The 19,320-nt window shown below is 36.9% G+C and overlaps 1 protein-coding gene across 1 annotated transcript in view; it reads right to left on the bottom strand.

Annotated features, from left to right (window-relative positions):
- LOC150096125 (organic cation transporter protein-like) overlaps positions 1 to 19,320 on the bottom strand; it is a 127,949-nt gene that overhangs the window by 41,141 nt on the left and 67,488 nt on the right. The window contains exon 7 of the mRNA XM_090408946.1: positions 12,116 to 12,210. Within this exon, the coding sequence (XP_090265072.1) occupies positions 12,116 to 12,210 (95 nt within the window). The remainder of the gene's footprint in view (positions 1 to 12,115; positions 12,211 to 19,320) is intronic.

The raw sequence follows: 19,320 nt of genomic DNA on the forward strand, positions 1-19,320 counted from the left end.
AGTGAGACTTGGCTAACAGCAGATGAATAGTTACAGGGATAGAATGGTCTGGATTTAGTACTTTCAGGGAGGATAGAGTAGACAGGACAGGGGTGGAGTAATGCTGATGATGGCTGACGAATTGCAGCTAACAAAAGTAATAGTCAGTCTGGCAGATGACAGTTCTTTTAAGTAAATCTGGTGTAAGATTGAGACCAATAAGGCACAATATAAAATTGGTTGCTAGTATAGGATGGGGGGGGGGGGGTGCCAGGACTGATGTCGAAGACATGTATCAGCAGATTAGTACAATGTGTGTAAGTTAAGTAATCATCATTATTATTATTATTATTACACGACACCTCCAGGGAGTCGAAAGACTCATCGAGGGAGGGCACCTACTCCACAACTCTCTGTCTCCACAGTAATACATTCTACCGCTGACCACCACCACTAGTATTTTCACAGATAATCACAAACATCCATGCCCACAGCCTTTTGGTTGGAGAGCAGATACGCTAACCACTCAGCCAACCAGGCTGACATGGGACACTTTTAACTTAAAAGACAGATTGGAAGGAGTAAAGATCACATGGCAGGAAGGAAATGGAATTTATACACTTACAGAGAGATAATTACTTGAAGCAGAATATGATAGAGGGAACTTGGGGTACAAAAGCGTTGGATCTTGTTATAGAGTCAGAAGATGCTATGACAAGGGATTAGATGGGACATCGACTCTCATTTTAAGAGAATTTGCGGGGGAACTGGCAATGCCTTGGATTGGACTGTTTAATTTGAGTCTCAGCTCCGGAAAAGTTCCAAGAAAGTGGAAGGTGCGCAAAATAATTCCTTTGCATAAAGGAAGATCAAAGTCTGTGGTAGCAAATTATAGACAAATTAGTATCTCAGGAGTTGGTCAAAAAGAAAATTCAGGAATGGGTAGATATGAATATGATATTCTGTGAGGGGCAGCATGACTGTGTGAAGGATAGGTAATGCCTTAGTAATCTATTAACTTTTTTTTTATAATAGGGTGACAGCTGAGTTGGATAAAGGGAATGGTTACACGATGAAACCTGGATTTTACAAAGGTGTTTAACATGATACCACATGGAATTGTATTATGCAAACTGCAACAAATGGGGACGGATATGAAACTAGTGATATGGATAAAATGGTAGCTGATGGACAGAAATAGTAGTATAGAGGTAGTGTAGAGAGGAGCAGATTCCAGAAGAAGGCAGATGACTAGTGATGTGTTATAGGGCTCTGTGCTTGGACCACTGCTGTTTAATTTGTACATAAATGATATAGGAAATAATTTGAAAGGAGATATTCAGTTGTTTGTTGATGATGCAAAGTTGGATAGGGTGATGTAGAGAGCTTGAAGGATGATTTGAATGATGTCAGTTTAGTGTGGAAAAGTGTAAATTTATGCATTTTTGGGATACAAAGATTACAAACTGTGTACCACATCAAGGAAACTGTACTCCAGGAAGTTGATGAAGTCAAGGAGTTGGAGGAGGGTTAGTAGTTGTAGTAGTCCAAAGGCAAGTGACCAAGATGGTGAGTGATCTGGGGAATGCTGAACAAGAAGTTATCCCTGGAAGTTGGATGAGAGTGTGGTTATCAAGGGCATGAGGACTAAATTTTTCACTTGGAGCATGCAATAATAATAATAATTACCCAGAAGTAACTGAGAACTGGATTACTAACAAACTAAAACAATAACCCCTGTTCCACCATGCAGCCACAAAAGGGATTATCGTTTTAATTTGTTAGTAATACATTCCTCAGTGACTCCTGCAGTAACTAAGACTGCATGATGAACAGAAACTAGGAAAGGGCTGGTACCTTTCACTAGAGAGAACCTAAACCCCACAGATGATTAAACAGAACTTGAAAGGAAGGAATAATAACTCCCACTTCTTCATGCCAAAAAAAAGCATCCTCTTTCCTATCATCTTCTCCCTTCAAGCTATAGTCTCAATAGGATCCTTAGGCCTGTGGTCAAGAGGACTATCTAAAAAGACTAAAAAGACATTGGGAAATTCAAAACGGTAGAATGATAAGCAACAAAAGTTATAAAGTATAGTTAAAGAAGAGAAAGCCTAAGCTAAAATTTTGATAATTATAGTTTATAAGTGAGCATATCCTCCATAGACCTTGGTGAATTTAAAAGCTCTATACCCTAGTTGGGGAGGATGTCTAACTATAGTTAGAATAAACAGTTATGCACAGTTAAAAATGTCTTGACATTACTCAACTAGCAGACATATGGAGGAGTACACCCTAATCTCTAGGCTTATGCGTACATGAATTAAGTTAATGGTTCCCATATTGATTGAATTTATCTCTCTTCTTCCTTTATAAACAGAGTGATTCAGATAAAACATCTTGATATCAACATGTCAGATCATAATCCAGTCATACATGCCTAAATTCCACTGCATGGAATAAACAGAGATCAGTTCTGGACCATGGAGACTTCCACCAAATTTCTCACTGATCTTTTCAACCAAACTCGAGACTGTTTCTTCTGTTTAAACTAGAATAATGTTACCTGGAACTCAGATACATGGTGTAAATTCGAAAAGCAGTAAAACAGAATATGACTGAATGGGGAAAGGAACAGGCTTTCCTCAAAAGGAAAAAGTTGAAAGACCTGTGTAAGAAGAGAAACTGGTTCATATCACACCGATGCAATGGTAGAGAATGCAGTAACATTATTAGAAACATCAACATAGAGACAGAACTTGAAAGGCAGAAACAAGTAGAAGAAAGAAATTTTAAAATAAGAATCCAGCAGCAATTAGTGGATAGCCCTTTAGCTGTATTCTTCAATGCACAGTTTACCCATTTTGGCAAAAAAAGGACTATCACCCAAATCTGTGTGGATAGTGAAGATATGTATGCCATACAAAACATCCTTGACCTCTTTCAAAAACACTATAAAAATCTGTTGAAGACTGTAACTCTTGGAACATTAATGCCTTTTCTGTTCACATCTAAGATGGGCTTGACAGACCCATTACAGCAGCTGAAGAATATAGTCATATATAGCCACAGCCTATAAAGAATGCCAGACAAGAAAATCTGCAGGACCTGATAGTCTAGGGATAGAACTTTACTGTGAGGCCTGTGATTTTATTATTACCATTCTAGTTATACTCTTCAATTCTTTTCACTCTATAGGTCACATACCAAGTGAATCTGTAGCAAGCTATACAGTGCTCATTCCAAAACCTAATAGAGATTATACTAAAATCAACAGCTGGAGACTTATTTCTCTACCTACTACTGATAAGATATTTTTCCACATTATCAATAACAGGCTCAAAGTAGGAATGAGACAGCATCATGAAAAGCAAACAGGTGTATGAAGTTCCCATCTAAGCAGTTTGATCTGCTTTTGCCATCTTGTGATTTACTCTGCCTAGTTAATGTGAAAAGCAGCCAGTGGCAGTACCCTTGGTGGATCTTACTAAATCATTTGATAATGTCCAGCATCCTTTTCTGTTCCACTTCCTCCAGCAAACTGGTGTGAGCAAAATGCTGTTGTCCACCATCAAAGGAGCCTATGCGAATACAGCTACAGTCAAAATTCAAAAAGAATCAAGCAAGGTTGCCCTCTTAATCCATTGCTCTTTGCATTGGCTCTTGAACTTTTTGGGGAAGGGGGGGAAATAACAGTTCCCTCAGCTATAAAAGAAAATAAAGTTATTATATAGACAATGATGTAGTAGAAACTTTGAGGTATAATGATTCCATATACATCTTTTTTGGTATTTTGGAAAAATTCAGCAAAATCAATGGACTAACTGCCAATGCTGACAAGATAAAATTAAAAGTTTTTGGAAAGTGTGATCTCGGAGGTATTCCCTTTGGACTAACCCCTAAGATGCACATGTAGATGCACACAGACTAACCCTTCAATTATATAAATTAAAGATTATTATAATGTAACTTTTCATGTGTGAACCATATGCTAAATAAAATAAATAACCCCTAAGAGAGAGAATCTCTCGCCATACTTGGAATTCCCTTCTCCACGTATCCAATATTACCAGTTCAATAATTTATATACAAAAACATTGAAACCTTAGAAGACTGGAAAATTGGGCCACTTTCCTTTTCTTCTAAAGACGTAGTATTTAAAACTATAATCTTTCCTACTCAGCTGTACATAATAAATATTGCAGACATTACAGAAGTTAAGTAAAACAATCATATAGTACACCTGTACAATTTGTTTGGCTTAGCAGATATCAAGAAGTTAAAAAGGAATTTCTTCAACAATCAAAGAAGCATGGAGATTTTGGGCTTCCAGTATTAAAATTCTGCTATTTAAGTGATACAGCTTCAAAAATTGGTAAAAATATTGCAGACCAATCACACATGTGCAAACCTTCTCTGGTACTACCTATTGTTTCATATCTTGCTATTTGGAATAAATGATTACAATGACTCAAGAGCTGAGATTGTTCCTGGATACAACAGAATTCTGTGCTTAACTCTAAGACTGTTACAGCATTCTGGCACTGATGTTCTTTCCATTAATAACAGCAAAACTTCGTCTAAGGAAATTATTAACCTCTTCTACCATGAACGTCTACAGTGAGTGCTAACAATAACATTGTTTATTCACTTACTGAAGTTCCAAGTATACCCTAACAGGAGAAATCTTGCTTTTGAAGAAATCCACCTTCCAGTAAATGCTTGAAGTACTTCAACATCAGAAAGCCAATCTGTGATATCTGTTAGAGATTGGGAATGGTAGAACATGCATTCTACAGGCTGCTCTCTTGCCTTGTGTACTTGGAACAGATTATGTAATATGCTGGGCATTCCATTACTTTACAATAGAACAAGTTCTTTTTTTGCAATATCCCCAGCCCGTCAGCAATGAGAAGAGAATTTTGATTTTTATAATTAATAAGTTAAAATAGCATTTATGGAAAGTTAGGAAAAAACATGGATTTGAAAACCAGCAATATGAATACAGCTAGCTGTGAATATTGCATAATTGTTTAGCTGCATGAGACTGGTGAAAAAGGAAAAAGTATATCATTTGGCTACATGATGATACAAAAGAGCTAAAGCTATTTTTTTCTATCTCTCATACTATTCATCTATCTGTCCTTTCTCCAATACTATCAGGTTCTCTTGCAAATCTATACTTATTACTCTAGGCCTATGATGAACACCCCTCTACCTTTCCACCTCAATATAGGATGAAACCAGTCTGGGTAGCAACCATAATACATAGCAGGATACATATACATCTGAAAGGGAAACTGAGAATTGTGAGATACTGAGACAATCAATGTAAAGTTAACAACCTCTAAGTAACCTAGTCATGAAGATATTTTACAAGTAAACTGCAAAGTTTTTTGCTTACACCTGGGTAAAGGATTTAACAAGAATATAATTTCTTGTCAAGTGTAATTTACTTTGTAACAAATGAAAAACTTTCTACAACAATCTTTCTTGGCATAAACAAATTACAAATACATCCTCTCAGCACCCACAGACATTGGTCTGTGGGTGCTGAGAGGATGTGTTTTTGGAGGTGCTATGTAATAATAATAATAATAATAATAATAATAATAATAATAATAAGCACCTCTCAGACATTGGTGTTTTTTTTTTTCTTTTTTTTTCCAAGACACTCAAGACAGTACTTCACATTTGGAGAGCAAATCACAAATTCATCCAGCCATTTAATATTCTTGTCACATTTCAGTTGTGCTCCTGAAGAGATCCCTAAAAATAATTGACTTAATACAGAATTCTGGTGGTAATTCTTAACTGGCTAATTCTTATGTTGGCTATTCTTAACTGCATTTTTTTAAGCAAATTACAACATAAACTAAAATAAATTGAAGTAATACTTCCAATATTTTGGCAAAGTCAAATTGCCATCATCAGGGAACATAATATATAATAAGAGATATGTGCATACAGGCATTACAATAAATAATGAGGCTGAAGCATGTCAACTGGGAGTAAACCTAAAGTCCTAAATAATTGCCCCCTGGTGGGATAAAAATAAGCATCCATGGCTCAAGGGCATTGATTCAAGGAAAACTCTTTTTTATTTATATTTGCCATAATGGAGTAGAGCAGCTTTCTTCCTGCATATCCTATGGCAGTTGTCCAAAGCATAGTCAGCAAGTCCTGAGCAGCTGTAGTGGTGGAAACAGAAAGTCTTAGGTGTCACCGATAATTCATAATAATGTTTTATGTTGTAAACGACACCAAGAGAGGAAAAAATATGTTTTTAGTAAACTCACTAATATTTCACTGGTTTTCTAACCATCGTTATCAGACCACAATTGTAACTGTAATAGGCACACAGCACTCAACTATGTAACTAATTAAAACAATTTAAATTGCAAGTGACAACAAAACTAATGTCTTTAATTTACCAAAGATCTGGTCAAACAATAATTTTAAGATCTGACAGCTTGACTTCTCTAAATTAACTTTGTAGTTATCCAACCCATAGAGGATGCCATATAAGGACATTAGTTTTGTTGTCACTTGCAATTTAAATTGTTTTCATCGATTACATAGTTGAGTGCTGTGTGTGCTTATTATTATTATTATTATTATTACATAGCACCTCCAGGGAGTCCGAAGACTCGTCGAGGGAGGGCACCTACTCCTCAACTTGCCATCTCCACCACTCAATCCACCAACTACTACTATGTTCAACATCTACATCAATGCCATCTATCGCCGACCACCACCGCTAGTATTTTCACAGACAATCACAAACATCCATGCCCACGGCGGAATTTGAACCTCCAGCCTTTTGGCTGGAGAGCGGATACGCTAACCACTCGGCCAACCAGGCCGGCATTACAGTTATAATTGTGGTCTGATAATGCTGGTTCGAAAATCAGTGATTTTAATAATTATATTTTTTTCATCTCTTGGTGTTATGTATACTATAAGACAGTATTATGGATATAGTCCTTATGTTCGGCAATTCTGATGTTGGCTGTCCTGCCTATGTGGCCATAATAGGATAGTTTACAATTACAAGGGACCTAGTAAACATCTGCCAGGTCTAGGGACTGTGGCTGGTCCTTGGTGGAGTGGATAAGGGATGTTAATTTTTTTAATGATCTATAAGTGAGTTGGAAGTTTGTATTTTTTTTTTTTTTTCAGATGTAACTTGGATATATGGAATAGTGATAGCTTTGATGAGGTTTTGTTCTGGAGAGAGGGGGGGGGTAATTTCAGGGTTTTAATACTTTTTTAGATATGGTGAGAATTGTGGACATTGGCTAAGAAGATTCTTGTGAATGTAGTAAGTTCAGTGAAGTAGAGTTTTAATAATTCCATACTGTTGGGAGAGGAGTGGTGTGACTGTTTGTGAATGTATCTACCAGTGTGTGTGTGGGGGGGGGGGGTTGATGTTAGCAGAGAATGTCAGAGATCCATCAGGCTGGCATGTAATTAAAGTGTCTAGGAAGAAAATAATTTAGCGTTATACAGAGTTTTAATAATCCCATACTGTTGGTACAGGAGTGGTGTGACTGTTTGTGAATGTATCTACCAGTGTGTGGGAGGTTGATGTTAGCAGAGAATGTCAGGGATCCATCAGGCTGGCATGTAATTAAAGTGTCTAGGAAAGGGAGACTGTTATTATTTTCTTTTTCTAAGGTGAACTAGATCCTGGGATGCTAATTATTTGCATGTATTAAAAATATGTTGAGAGCATCCAGACCATGTGGCCAAATGGAAAACACATCATCAACAAGCACAACAAAACAATGAATCTATGTAGGGCAGAGTTTAAAGCTTTCTCTTCAGAAGTTTCCATGAAGTCAATAGCCAGGAGGAGAATGGAGAGCCCATGGCTGTCCCCTCTATTTGTTCGACGAATTTTCCTTGAGAAATGAAATAGCCCAAGTTCATAGAAAACTTAAAAAAGGCTGAAATATCAGGAGGAAATTCAGCTTGAATAAGGTCCAGATTGCCTTTAAGTTGGACACTGGTGAACAGAGAGTAGACATTACTACACAAAAACACGTAATAACCACAGTAATAAGTTTTAATAAGTAAATATTTCATCCTAAGTATCAAAGGACATCGTCAGTACAGTTAATTCAAACAATACTATAAATAACATACAGTTAGGGGTGCATGATTACAATGGAATCCCAATATGCGTGCAGTAGCATGTTATAGAATTAAATTAAAATATGTCTAGAGGAAAAAAAAATAGATTACATTAAAATAAGATAACATATATAAAAATTATTATTTTACACAATTTAATTTTGTATGGCAATTTCCCATACTTTAAGAATAATAAGACTTACAAATTATCAAGATTTTTATCTAACCTTCTCCATCCTCACATAGGCCACTCAGCCTCATCAATTAAAAATTCAACAGAGTTTCACGAAAAAATAAAAGACATTCAACTGTTGAAAACTGACATGCTAATTAGCTTCGACATTGTCTCCCTCTTCACTAATATTCCCCATAAGGAAACAGTAGACTTGTTAACTCAAAAATTTCCATCTGATATTGTTGAATTATTCAAATTTTTATTGCATCTGGTTACTTCACCTGGAAAGAGAAAATTTACAAGCAAGAGGAAGGAACAGCAATGGGGTCTCCCTTATCACCAAACTTAGCCAACCTGTTTCTAGATAACCTTGAAGAAAAAATTTTCACGTTTAAACCCAAACCAAAAATTTGGCTATGATATGTTGACGACGTCTTTGCTGTCTGGGGTCATTCCGAACAAGAACTACACCTGTTTCTAGATAAAATAAACCTTCTTCATCCTCGCATCAAATTCACGATAGAAAAAGAATCTCCACAGGATATCTCCTTTCTGGATTTACACATCCAAAAAAAAAAGAAGATGGTTCCATCTCCACTTCTGTCTATCGCAAGCCAACATTTTCAGGTCACTACATTCACAATTCTTCTGCTCATCATCCATCTCAAAAATTTGGCATCATTAAATCATTAGCAACCAGGGTGCACAGATTCTGCTCCTCTGAAGAATTTCTAAACAAAGAATTGGAAATAATCAAAAATACAGCCATACTAAATGGATTCAATCTTAAAACAACTCAAAAAATCATCAGTCACTTCGCCACACATCACCCTAGGCAAGAACAAGCCCATAGGATCCCCATACCTTATGTCAAAGGTGTCTCTGAACATCTTTCAAAAATTATGAAGAAATACAAACTTGCTACTACCTACAAACCAATTAACCAGATCTATAACTTGTTACCTTCTCCTAAAGACAAACTCTCACCTCTGATGCTACCTGGCATGTACGAGGTTCCATGCTCCTGTAAATTGTCTTACTATGAACAGACAGGTAGATCTGTTCATAAACGCATTCCGTCTTATCAAACCTTTATATAAACATGAACATTTATATAAAGAAAGTGCCAAAGCCCTATATCACAGACCAAATCTAAACAACTGTAATGACATTCTTGCTATTCCTAATGCATGGAAAATTGTCATACAAAATTGTGCAAAATAATAATTTTTTATATATGTTATCTTATTTTAATGTAATCTATTTTTTTTTTCTCCAGATATATTTTAATTTAATTCTATAACACACTACTACACACATTTTGGGATTCCATTGTAATCATGCACCCTAACTGTTATTCCTAGTATTGTTTGAATTAACTGTACTGACGATGTCCTTTGATACTTAGGATGAAATATTTCTTATTAAAACTTATTACTGTGGTTATTATGTGTGTTTGTTTGGTCATGAATTTTCCACAGGTTTCATTGTACAATAAAGAGTAGACATTAAAACTGACCTTAATGTCAGTGTGTTGGAGTATGAGGTTTTCTATACTGGCATTAAAATGGACTGACTTTTTTTTTATGTGTGAAAGGTGTTGCCAGTATATTGGGAAAACATTTTAGCTAAATGTCTGGCTAATTTGTATGTGGGTAAATCAATGGCAGTAACAACTGAGTGTAATGACACATTCTGTTTGTGGATTTTAGGTCGTCTATATATTCGAAGGTGAGGGGGGGGGGATTTGCTGGAATTGTATAGTTTTAGTTTATTAGTAATTTCAACAGTTCAAGAGGTGAACTTTTTAAGGAGTCTGTGAAGTGATTTGATCTATGTATTGGTAAGATCATAGTCTAAGGGAAGGTAGGTTGAGCGATCTTTAAGCAAAGAGGCAAATTTTAACCATGCTACCAACCAAGACATATATATACGTGCAGGTTACCATGGACGTGAAGTGCATATTGCAATTGTAATACCATTGAGATTACATTAAAATATATGATGGATACGAAGTGTATGAGGATGTGTATTTGATTCATAATGGCCGATAAGGTGGTTAATGTATAATCGTTGTGGTTTAGAACAACTGTAGCATTTCCCTTATAAGATTTAGTGATTACTATTTTATGGTTTATCTTTTTCATTTCCAGTAGTGCATCATATTCTTTATAGGAAAGGTTACTTTTGGATAGTTTTGCTTGTGTCAGTACACTGGCAATATCCGATCTGATATTGTTAGCAATATGGATAGGAAGGCTAAGAATTCTACATTCAATCTGAATTGATCCTTTCAGACATCTCTGAAAAAATAAAATAAAAAGTTGGCACACCAACAAGTTTGCTAATCTTCTAACTAAAAAACCTCTACTCTCAAGCCTCAACAATGCAAAGAAAACACTGTAATAAACTTATCTTCCTTCATCCTCAAACCAAGAGCGATTAGTGCCACTTGCACCTAAAAAATTCCTACAGAAGAAATTATGATTCAGATTGAACATGGAATTCTTAGCCTTTCTCACCATACTGCTGACAATATCAGACTACATTCACAAAACCTTCTTAGCCAATGGCTACAATTCCCACCATATCCAAAAAATATTAAAACTCTGAAACCACAAGCCCCCCCCCCCTCTCCAGAACACAGACTTTATTTTGTATGGGGTTCTCCCCTTTCCTCCCCCTCATCCCTGGATGGGTTGAGCCCTCCTAATGAGGGATTAAGTATTTTTATGATTGTAGACTCATGTGTTCATGGAGCTGGTTTGTCTGTTCTGAGGGACAAAAAACCCGAGTTCCCGGGTGAAAAACCCTCCATCTCCGTATGAGACCAGCTAACTGACCTTTGGTCGAAAGAGACCAGATAAAGGTTCCTTGTCATGGACAGGAATCGAACCCAGGTCTTTCCGATCAAAGGGCTTCGTCTATATTGACTGAGCTATGGAGACTCTTAGAACAGACACTACACCAAAGCTATCACCATTCCATACATTCAAGGAACATCTGAAAAACAAACTAAAATATCCTAAAAAAATACGACCTTCCAAACATTTACTGACCATATAAAAAATTAGCAAACCTTATCCACATGAGAGGCAGCAGTTGTGTGCTATATTCCCTGTGGATTCAGCTATTGGTGATGGCTAAGGACATAGATATGGAACATAAAAAATTCAATGATTTAATTTTATTTTTTATATAAGTTGGTGGAATGAACTTATCATATACAGAGAAAAATTTGTATACATTAACTGAAGAGGATAAAATAAGTAACAAAGTACACACTCGAGTCACAGTGAAATAAGGAATAGATGCTCTGTACAAAGTAAATGAGTGAAACACGTTTCCAAAGAATCTGATACATAATGGTGACTAAATTTAAACTTGAGTTAAGGCAGGCAAATAGTGAACAGAGGCACAGCCCAGTGTAACTATCCATAATTATTTGTGACTCTATGAAAATCAGGTGATAATACAATAAACTAATAAGAAATTAAAGTTGGGAAGGGAAGGAATCAAAATTCACATATGTTAAACTACAGGACTGCCATATACAAATGTAAATTTGGTTCTAGAAATAGATCACTGAGTTCATTAGGACATAATAAAAAAGTACTATATTAAAATTATATTAAAATATTTATATACAATATTTTTTTCAGTGTTCACAAGTACTGCATAGTTTATCCTTCTCTTTCTCTCTCTCTGTCTCTCTTTCTCCCTCAAGTTTTATGATTTTGATCTTTGTGCCCATTTTCGTTTCAACTTGAAATTTTCTTAAATTTATTATTATTTGAACTGAATCTGCTGTTTAATACTTGCCAATTTAAATACATGATTATAGTTGTCTTCCTAAGTCTCTGAGTCTTAAATAGATCTAATATAGTTCCCTTGCTAACCTTCTTTAGCTCTTCTTCCTGAAAAATGAAAGTCTGCATGAGGATGGAATGGTAGAGGAAGGGCTAGTAGCATGTAAAAAAGCTGGAGGTTACACAAGAAATTAGTGAACTGGATGTTAACATGCAATTAGCATCAAGATAACTGCATGTTAATAGTGGGGTCAGTGGGACTTGTTATAGAATCATAAATAAGGTAGTATGTATGTATTTTTACAAATCCCAGAAGTATTCAAAATAAAGGAAATAAAATTCTAGCAGTAACAGAGTATATTCACCCAAAAATTATTGGAATAAGTGAGACATGGCTGGATGATGATGGTGATATTCTGACAGGAATAGAGATGGATGGATAGATATGATGGTTTTCATGAAGGTATACAAGGCAGAAAGGGAAGAGGAAGTGTTGTTGATGGCAGCAGAGGAGTTATCACCATCTAAGGTGGAGATGAAAGGAGCAAATAGTGGCAGTGGTTTTGAAGCAATATGGTGAAAGTGAAGAGAATGAAATATCTAGTTGATTGTTGCTATAAATCTGGTAATGTGGAGGACAGTGAGAAGTAAATGGATAGGCAAATTGGTCTGGCTAATAAGAAAAGGGTGATTGTTATCAGTGTGAATTATGGTAATATAGACTAGAATGAAGAGAGAACATCTGGGAACAAAGAGAATGAATTTCTTGAGTTTTTGAAGAACAACTACCCGAGGCAGTACGTAATAGAAGGTACACAGGGATCATGAGTTGTGGATTTGATTATCTCATCAGAGAATGTTATTGTAAATGAGGTTCAAATCTCCCTGTAATTGGTGAAAGTGACCACAAAGTGATTACTTGGGTAGTGGCCAGCCATATGAGGACTTGTGAGAAAAGAATACATCTGGAACTATAAGGCTGGTGATTATGACAAACTCAGGAGACAGCTTATAGCTATATCATGGAATGAAGAACTGGATGGAAAAGAGATCAGTGCTGTTTGGGACTTGCTGCAATGTCTGAATGTATTCCCAAGGACAGGGGGTCAGATAAGGTAGGTGTGAAATGGATGAATGAAGAGATGACACATGCAATTTGGAAGAAAGCTTATAGAGGTAGTGCAAGATGAGTGGTAATAATCAGTTGCATGAGGAGTACAAAGAGCAAGCAAGAAAGGCGACTTGCTTGATAAGGATAGCATAAGTGCAGTATTAACATGTTACTTAATGAAGCCACAAGAAATCTTAGGGAGTTTTTGATACATAGTCAGTAGAGGAAAGAATGATTATCGAAGGATGATAATGGTTGGAGAAAATGGTTGGAGAATAATAAACACTGAGGAGGATATAATAGAGATGTTAAATGAGTAATTAATAAAAGGTATTTCATCCTTGTGAAAACTTGAGGCCAGTGAGGAGGGAAGAGGAGCCACTGATGTTGAGCGAGCAGAAGGTATATGAAGAATGAGTAAGCTTGATGCCAACAAGGCTGTGAGACTTCATGGTATATCACCACATATGTTTTGGATAGTTTACGGAATGTTCCAGGGAGTTAGCACTGATGTATCTCTTTAACATGATCCTTAGACTGGCCCAAGTTCCAAAGGAGAGAGGAAAGAAAGCAAAATTGTTCCAAAGGGGATGATAAGACTAAGGCTTTGAATTACAGACTAATCTTTGCCTAGAGTTATGGTCAAGGTGTTAGAGAAGATAGTGAAATCAGCTGCATGTAGATTACTGTGCACAGATTTGTTCACCTGGCTTTAAGAAGAGATGTCAGAGAAGGTTAAAAGATGATTAACTAAGGTAGTGTTTGGTCTATGGAATGATGAGGATGAAGACAGATTGAGGGAATGAAATTTGCAGAGTCTAGCAGATAGAAGGAAGAGGGGAACACAATTGAGACATAAGTTGGTAAGGAGTTATTACCAGATTAATGTGGATGCGATTTTTCATAGAATGGGTTGAGTCAGGGGAGAACAAGAGGCCATCCCTGGAAGTTGTGTAAGCATGGGAATGAGGAGCAGATTTTAACTAGTAGGCAGTTGTTGGAATGCATTGCCTGAAAGTGTGGTGAGTGTGGAGACAGTGAATGCATTTAAGTTATGGTATGATGAATTGTGTGTGTGGATCTCCCGTGATGAGTCATTTGACTTCAAGGAGGTCTGATGATAGTTTACTAATTCCAAAGGAGTAAAAAAAGAGGTAAAATTGTTCTCACAAAATGTTTTCTGGAGTGATAGTTAAAATATTAGAGATACTAATGAAGGATGAAGTACTGGAAGTGGGTAGGAACAACAGGATCATGCGAATGAAACTGGGTCTTGGAGAAGAGCAACTGGTCGTCTTATGTGTATACACCCCACAAGTTGGCTGTACAGCAGAAGAGAAAGATGAATTCTGGAACATGCTAGATGAAGAAATGAGGGAACTGGAAGAAAACAAGATGGTGATTGTCAGAGGAGACTTGAACAGACACATAAGGAGTCAGAATAGAGACTGTGAAAGGGTGCATGGAGGCCATGGAGTGGAAATGATGAACCAGGAAGGAGAGAGGATTTTGGACTTTGCAGTAGTGTTTTATCTGGCAAATGTGAATTAAGTGATTTCACTTAAAAGAAGAGAGTGTGAGGAAAGGTTTTAAGGAGAAGGTGTTAGAGAGGATTTTGGATGGACTAGAAAGTGTACAAGACTGGTGGAGACATAATTCAAAAGTAATTCTATGCTGTGCAATTGAGGTGCTTGGTGAAACATCTGGAAAGATTAGAGAGCAGAAGGAGGGTTGTGGTGGAATAATAATGTACAAGAAGCAGTGACGGCTAAGAGGAAGGCAAAACAGAAGTGGGACTAGTCAAGAGTGGAAGAGGACAGAGAGGAGTACAGAGAGAAAAAGCGAGAAGCCAAGAGAGTTGTTGCACAGGCGAAGGCCATGGCATATCAAGACCTTTATGATCAATTAAAAATAAAGGAAGGACAGAAAAAGATTTATCGATTGGCAAAATGTAGAAATAAGGCATCAAAGGACATCATACATGTGATGCAGATCAAAGACTCTGGAGAAAGGATATTAAGGAGGGATGTGGATATAAGAAACAGATGGCGAATATACTTTGAAGGGCTTTTGAATGAAGAAAATGCAAAGACTCACAGAGAAGATGGGGAGCCTTATGAGGGGATGGTACAGAACATTAGTAGAATGGAAGTGAAGGAAGCCATAAAGAGGACGAAGAATGAAAAATCGGTGGGCCCTGACAGGATCCCAGTGGAAGCATGGAAGGCACTGGGGGGGGGGGGGGGAATTGACCTTCTGTGGAACCTGTTAATAAAAGTTTGTCAACAGGAAAATATACCTGAGGAATGGAGGGAAAGTACTCTAGTCCTAATCAACAAGAGTAAAGGGGATGCCCAAGACTGTAAGAATTACAGAGGAATAAAGTTGATGTCCCAAACAATGAAAATCCTAGAAAGGATTCTTGATGGAAGACCGAGGATGGATGTGGAAATTGCAAAGGAGCAATTTGGCTTCATGCCTGGTCGATTGACAACAGATGCTATCTTTGGGTTACGACAGATGACGGAAAAGTTTCGAGAGAAGCAACGGGAGCTACATCTGGTATTTATTGATCTGCATTAAGTGTATGATAGAGTGCCAACTCTATCATACACTTAATACACTTAATAAATGCAAAAAGTCTGGAGGTGTCTGAGGGAGAAGGTACCAGAGAAATATGATAGGTTGGTGCAGGAGATGTACAGAAATGTGAAGACTAGAGTTTGAACCTGCCTGGGAGAGACAGAAAGTTTTCCAGTGACAGTTGGCTTGAATCAAGGGTCAGCATCAAGTCTGTTCCTGTTTAATATTGTGATGGAGGTGGTGACGGAGGAGGTGAGAGAAGATGCATCTTGGACTATGTTGTATGCAGATGACATCGTGCTGTGTGCAGAATCAAGAGAAGAAGTGGCAGCTAAACTGGAAAGTTGGAGGAAAGTACTGGAAGAGAGAGGTATGAGACTGAGCAGAAGTAAGACAGAGTATATGTGTTGCAAAGTGGATGGCAACTAGGAGACAGTTCTGGAGCTGGAAGGAAAAGTCATCAGGAAGGTCAGTGACTTTAGATACTTAGGTTCAACAATAAAAGAGGATGGTGAGGCTGAGAAGGAAGTGGGATGCAGGATACAAGCAGGATGAAGGAACTGGAGAGAGATGGCTGGAGTGCTATGCAATCAGAGGGTGCCGATCAATCTAAAAGGCAAAATTTAAAGGACAGTAGTGAGACCAGCTATGACATATGCTATGGAAACTGTGGCCCTGAGGAAAAATAACATCAGCAGGATGGAGGTAGCAGAGATGAGAATGCTTAGATGGATGTGTGGTGTGACCAGAAAGGATCATCTGAGAAATGACTATGTAAGGGGAATGGTGAAAGTTACAAACTTAGGAGCAAAGATACAGCAGGCAAGGTTGAGATGGTTTGGTCATGTGATGAGGAGGGAGGTAGAGTATGTGGGAAGAAAGGTCATGCAGCTGGATGTGCAGGGGAGGAGGAAGCATGGATGGCAAAAGAAGAGATGGAGGGAGATAATGGAGGAGGACTTGAGGATGAAGAACTTGGATGTGGCTACAGCCCAAGACAGGAGGTTGTGGAGGAGACTCACCACAAACAGCGACCCTACTTAAGTAGGAAAAGCTGCAGAAGAAGAAGATTAATGAAGGTTAGAATCCAAGATAAGTTTGACACCAGTAATACTTGACAAAGGTTAGCATGTATTTGTTAAGGGATGGTTATACTTTAGCAGAATATTAACCTATTACAGTGGCATGACAGGCATGTTGGACAAGCAGAATACAGTAATTTCTCAACTTTCTGACCCTCAAATACCCAAACTATCAGTTAACTGAATCAGTAAACTGATTTCTGTTACATTTATTAATAGATAACTGTGTGTTATTCATTCTGAATAAGTAACAGTTATAAGATGGATTAATTACAAACATTTTGATTCTCATATTGTGGATCATCATCATCAGTGTTTCAGTGTTTTTTATTTCAAACTGTTTTACACTGATACATGATATGTGATCCACAATATGTGAACTGAAAAATTCATAATTAATCCATCTTAATTAAATATTTTCAACTGTGCCTATGTGTTACTTATTCAGAATGATTTCTGTTACCTGATCAGATAATTGAGAGATTACTATATAGATATTTTGTAAATGTCTTTGACATAATAATAACAACAACACCTGATATTTAAGCAGGAGCAGATGAGATTGGATAATAGATTAGTGATGTGAATAAAAAGTGACTCTCTCACTGATATAGTAAATTGTGTATTGGGAAGCAGTATTCTAGAGGAAGAAAATCACTAGCATTGTTCTGCACATCTGTTTTATGGCCATTATTATTTAATTTGTTTGTGATGAGTACCTCCTTAAATTCATTCACAAATGTTGCACTCATCATTTTCAACTAACTTACCAATAAAAATCACTTTCATACCCTTGCAAACACACTTTTTTTCAACTTTCAATGATGAAGATGATGATGATAATGACACCTTCCTCGTTCTCTTACCCCTCCTGCCACACATACTACAAAATTTCATTATAACTGTATTGAATACTTGGTTTCATTACCTCAACCCTATAAAATGCTTATGCTAGTTTGTATATCTATCATATTACCCCTTCTCTATCTGCTCATCAGTCGTCGTTGTAGCCTAGAGCCACTGCAATATGATCTGTGAACTTAAATTTTCTGTTCACTATCATTCCAAGATCCCTAGCCTCATTCTTGAAGGAAAATCCCATCATACAGTATGCAATGGAATTTCTCTTATCACAATGCATATGACAACACTGACTAGCATCTATTATCATTTGCCTATGAAACTAGTCTATTAAGATTCTCTATGGTGACTCCATATTGGATATTCCATATCACCCTACTCAACTTTTAGTCACTGGCAGACAAAGCAATTTCAAATTGGCAAACACGCAATTTACAGACAAAAAATATTAGTGGTGGTGGTGGTGGGCAGTAGATGGCAGTGGTGTAGATGATAATGACAGATGGAAGTGGTAGAGACAAAGTGTTGTAGAGTAGGTGCCCTCCCTCGATAAGTCTTTGGACTCCTTGGAGGTCTCACAAAATAATAATAATAAATAATAATAATAATCGATATCTCATTTTAAACTCCATCTGTCATTCAACTATAATGACAGATGGAGGAATAGTCATAAGAAAATGATACAGCTGCTAAGAGATAATCACCTAAGATAGTATGTGATGGAGGAGATTCAGAGTTCAAGAGCACCAATCTGGTGATAGAATCAGTGGATTTGTCATCAACCAAGGTGATGTCAATCCTATAAATTCTATTAACCAAGTCTTCAGTGTCAATTCTATAAAACCCTTTTAATAACTTATATACTTCTATTATCCACTCTGTTTTGCCTATCAATTAGTCTATGTAATCCACAGTTCTTCAGTCTATCCTCATAGAGAGCACATTCCATAGATCTGTCAGAATCAGAATCACATCTGAATCCTCTCCACCACTTTCTGATCCCAAGGAATCTGTGCAACCAGATCTACATGCAGTATAAAGAGAAGTGTTATAAAGGGGAATAATGACCTCACTATCCCTGCTCATCAATGTGTTTTTTCTTCAACATACAAGTAATTGGATATGCTATTATGTCCACCTTTGTAATATGCTCTCTAAACTTCAACTCCCTCATCATCCCCAAATACCTAACCCCATAAATTTTTATGGGGTTAGGTATTTGGTATTTACAGTACTACATTATTACATTAATGTAGTATGCATACACAGGTTGTGATCTTTTCATTCCGAAGTGCATAACCTCACACTTCACTATGTTTAACTGGTAACAATTATCCATGGCCCATATTTAAATAGATGACAGACTGTTTAAATTATCTATGGAATTGCTGTCATCGTCAATAGTTCTTCCTAGCTTTACATCATTAAATAGTTCCTTTAAACAATTACCTATATCACTGATGTAAATTAAACAGTAGCAGATTAATCACTGAGCACTGCAGAATACTAATAGAGTATCCTGCCTTTTCATAGATTCAGTTCCCTATATACTATTCTTTGATGTCTGTCCATTAGCCATTC

The sequence above is a fragment of the Typopeltis vanoorti genome, chromosome 19, assembly GCF_054136105.1.
Source record: "Typopeltis vanoorti isolate ZY-2024b chromosome 19, IOZ_Tvanoo_1.0, whole genome shotgun sequence".
Classification (NCBI taxonomy): Eukaryota; Metazoa; Arthropoda; class Arachnida; order Uropygi; family Thelyphonidae; genus Typopeltis; species Typopeltis vanoorti.